This window comes from Drosophila willistoni (genome assembly GCF_018902025.1).
Source record: "Drosophila willistoni isolate 14030-0811.24 chromosome 2R unlocalized genomic scaffold, UCI_dwil_1.1 Seg200, whole genome shotgun sequence".
Taxonomy (NCBI): Eukaryota; Metazoa; Arthropoda; class Insecta; order Diptera; family Drosophilidae; genus Drosophila; species Drosophila willistoni.
In genome coordinates, this window is record NW_025814051.1 from 3,476,643 (window position 1) to 3,480,665 (window position 4,023).

The 4,023-nt window shown below is 35.3% G+C and overlaps 1 protein-coding gene across 2 annotated transcripts; it reads right to left on the minus strand.

Moving 5' to 3' along the window:
• Positions 1–737: 737 nt before the first annotated feature.
• LOC6641608 lies at positions 738–3,395 on the minus strand. 2 transcript variants are annotated; one of them, XM_023175479.2, is made up of 4 exons: positions 1,381–3,395; positions 1,217–1,313; positions 1,121–1,155; positions 738–985 (listed from the first exon to the last, which is right to left on the minus strand). In XM_023175479.2, the coding sequence occupies exons 1-4, from the start codon at positions 3,295–3,297 to the stop codon at positions 779–781; spliced, it is 2,256 nt and encodes a 751-aa protein (XP_023031247.2). In that variant the 5' UTR covers positions 3,298–3,395; the 3' UTR covers positions 738–778. The 2 variants fall into 2 exon arrangements, with proteins under 2 accessions (XP_023031247.2, XP_002064485.4); XM_002064449.4 differs by having other exon boundaries at positions 738–1,155.
• Positions 3,396–4,023: the final 628 nt, after the last annotated feature.

The following is a 4,023-nucleotide window of genomic DNA, read 5'->3' on the forward strand; positions in this document are numbered from 1 at the left end:
CCGGCTGTCAAAATGTCTGACATGGCCGTAATGAAATTTACACATGCCCCTACTTCTATCTAAGCTAAACACAGTTGAGTGACATTTTAATAAAGTGCTCACTCGTTCAATTAAACGCCCTTAGGCTTAGAAAAGTGCAAAACCAAAATGTATAATCTAATAACTGTGTATGTAATCTTTTCTTTATACAATAACTATGTACATGTGTTCATACACCCACTCACACACATACACACACACACACACATAAGGCATGCGACAGAAGCAACGATGGAAAGCAACTGATGTATGTATTTGATTTAAATTTAGCCAATCTAGATCCCTCAGCTTGATCTTAGTTTTTATAGTCTCATAGGTTTGTTTGTTTATTTCCGGACTACGATTCTCATATTCTTATTTGGTTTTACAAATGAACTACTACATAGACAAGATATTACAGCAAAGTATTGAAAGAAAAGTCAGTTCTATATATTCCAGTGTCTTCCTCATCGTGGAGTTTTAGTCATGCTCGACGCTTTAGTCCCATTACTACCGTAAGACCATATATTTATAATTATAATAGGTATATGAGATATTCATAATATAAAAAACTCTTTTTATTGCAACAACATTCGGATTGAAAATGTATACTTTTGGTTAGTTATTTCGTTCACCGTTTACCGACATACTTTTCTCTACCAATAGCTATGAACAATATTCAAAAACAATGAATATTCAATAAATTATTTAAAAATTCATTTATCATTTTAATAACTTAACTTCAGCATTGTATTTTTATTTAGCAAGCTCTACTTTTCTCAATTTGTTTTAAGCGATGTTCCAATCTGTCAAGCTCCTCTCTCAATTTCTCTATCGATTCCTTCTTCTTTTTCACGCAGTTTTGCGTCTTATCATAGTCATGCTTTAGGGCAGGATAATGGGCAAGCCAACCACTTGACTTCAATTCATTGATTTCTTTCATTATTTTGTTATGCTTTAACTTGCCCTGGTAAATGAGTTCTCGATTAGATTGCTTTGCTAATTCTCGTGATCTCAAATTTTGCTTCATAAAAAATAAATTCGATTGAAAAATTTGCTCTTTGCATTTCCAATGTGCCATGGCATGCATATCGAAATTTACCTTTTCTCCAAGACGTTTTAGATCACCATTTTTTTCTGTAGAGTTGGAGAAAAATGAATCAAGGTTGTAATTTTATTTTCTTTAGCTCAAACGCACCTGCTATTTTGCTAGCCAATGTTTCTGTCTCCGCTTGAGTTGATAGATACTCGTTTATATTGAGGCCATTCCCAAGATCTTCCATTTTCAGGGATTGCTGCAACAATGAATAGTCAAAGATAGATATTTAATTTAACCATTCTATTGCTGTTTTTATTACTTACCGATTCCATGTCGGCAAACTGATGTTGGGCCACACATAATGTAAATCGAATTTCGTACATTTCATTGCGAAATCGTTCCATTTGCTTCAGAAGATAGTGAACCGTTTGCTTTAGATGATCGTTACCATCTCGGTTACAAAGAGTTTTCTTTACAAGTGTTTCAAAATCATACAGCCTCTGTTCACTATGGATTCTTGCTTCTTCAACCTGCTCTCGCAGGATAGTCGTTTTGGTCTGACGCTTTTCAATAATCTCTTTTTTGGCTATCAAATTCCTATCCAGCTCTTGAAGGGCATCCGTCAAGCGTGTCTCATAGAAAGAGTCCCTTTCCTTGCGATGTGAAAGAGAGGAAAATCGTTGTTTTCTTAGAAGGTAATCGGATACGAGTTTTTCGAGTCTGGTGTTTGTGTATTTCTCTTCCCGGTAATTGCCAATTAAACTAGAAAGTTTGGTCATTAGCTTATGTTTATCTAGTAAGCGACGCAACTTATTGTTATAGTCTTCGCTATAAGCCACAGTGTCATTGATAATGTGATTCAAAAATTGATGGCAAATGTCTACAACTACTTCATGGACTACTGGAACCTCAATTTCATCTTCAATTTCTTGAATAAGTAAATCAGAGCTTCTTGGCTTAAGTGCTTTCATGCTATTAGTTATATCTAGGATCGTAACCTCCAATGGTTTTGCATATTTCTGCTCGAGAATGTCGTCACTATCATCCTCGCTCTCAATGAGACTGGCGAGCGTAATTATACTACTTTCAGTATCGCTAGAATTTCGGCGAATAAAAGTGTCATATTCAAAGCCTTCTGTATCCAAAACCTCTGAAGTTACATCTCGAGTATCAGAGCCAACTGAGGCTGCATTATATATAGCTGCTACATAGGATTGCTGCGGTTTGTCAATGTCTTCTTCTTTAAAAGGTATCAAATCTTCGCTCATGGTCTCCGATAAATCGTTAATATCTGGTAAATCCATTATCGCTTCAAGAAAGGTAAATCGTTTGGTCTGTTCGTCTTCAACTTCCTTGACAATATCTTCCTCTTGGTTTTCAAATGCATTTAGGCTCTCAGTGGAATCTTGAAGACATCTTTCCAAGAAATTTTGTTGTTGTTCTAGGCTGTTTTTTGACTTCGACATAGTTTTCTTGGATTTTCGTATAGCTATTAACTGATCATTCATGGATATATTTGAAACTTGATCCAGAGATTTTGCACTTTTCCATTTATTATGAAGACTTGTTATTGAGCCGGGATTAGTTGATGTTTTAGATCTACTTGATGTCAAAGATGCTGGAGATCCCGAACAAATTATTTTCAATTGATTTTCTCTAGTTCTCGAGTTTATTGAATATTCTGACGTTCTCGACATCAGCAATGATGCAGGTGATTTAAGTTTATCTAAACTTTTGTTTTTTGAACGACTTTTATTCTTTGATTTGTTTAATTTCAACCTTAGTTGCATTGAATCCTTTGATGATATTGAAACCTCTTTCAAAATAGTGTCATCCGATTTGTCTTTTCTTGAGGACTTTTGTTGTGAAATATCCGCTTCAATAGCTGGATTTTTTCTTAAGGAACTTTTTGAGGCTTCTTCGTCCGATATTGTTCTTTCCATTCGTTTAGAGTTTTTTGCGAGTTTTTCTTGAACCAAATGCACTTTATGAGAACCATTTCCGTGCATGGACTTTTCAGAACGTATTTTAAGCGTAGGAGTTTTTAAAATAAAAGACTTTTTCGAGGCCATCCCCTGCTGAGTACTTTCCGTGAAAGTTTTCCCCAAAGATGATAACCTCGACAAAGTCTTTTTCGTAGTTTGTTTATTTTTAAAAGACTCCTTCGAATATTTAATCTGTAAAGTTGTCTCTTTAAAAATCCTTGGAGACATTTTCCCTGAAATGATTTTTGATTCCATGGCTTATTTGTCTCACTCGTAATGCAATGATAAAAAACGTTTATGGTAAATAATAAAAATACAAATTGCAGGCGAAAACACAACATAAAATCGTAACAAAAAACAAAAACAAATAATTTTTGAAACTTGAATTCAGGCAAACTAAGGCAAGATTAAAATATGTGGCACTCGGCTAAAAAATACATCAAGACGAAAGCAAGCTTTCCACTTGCCAATAGTGCATTTCTTCACCTCTTTTAACCTCAGCAGTTTAACACTTGAACGATGCGAAACCAACTCCACACACTCGCACTCACAAACACACACAATTACCGCCCATAGCTTTCCATTTTTTCTTCACTTTTTCGGAAGGCTTACTGACTGACTTGTCTGTTATACCTTCACCTCCTGCTATAGCATCTGCTTTTGCTGGTGCTCCTTCGCCAATCCCTTGTTGTTGGTTAATATCATCACTCATGTATGCCGCATACTAAAGAGAATTTATCATGTCTGCTGCTGTTGCTGCAGTTGTCGGGCCAAAAAAAAAAACACACGAAACTTCGGCCTTGCCGATTTTTGTATACCCTTGCACATTTTTTGTCATCTACACATAGTCGTCAAAGCAAAGAAACGAGACAATTCTGAAAAAGTCATCGATGACAATTTTAAAAAAGTCATCGATGACAATTCTGAAAAAGTCATCGATGACAATTCTGAAAAAGTCATCGATGACAATTTTGAAAAAGT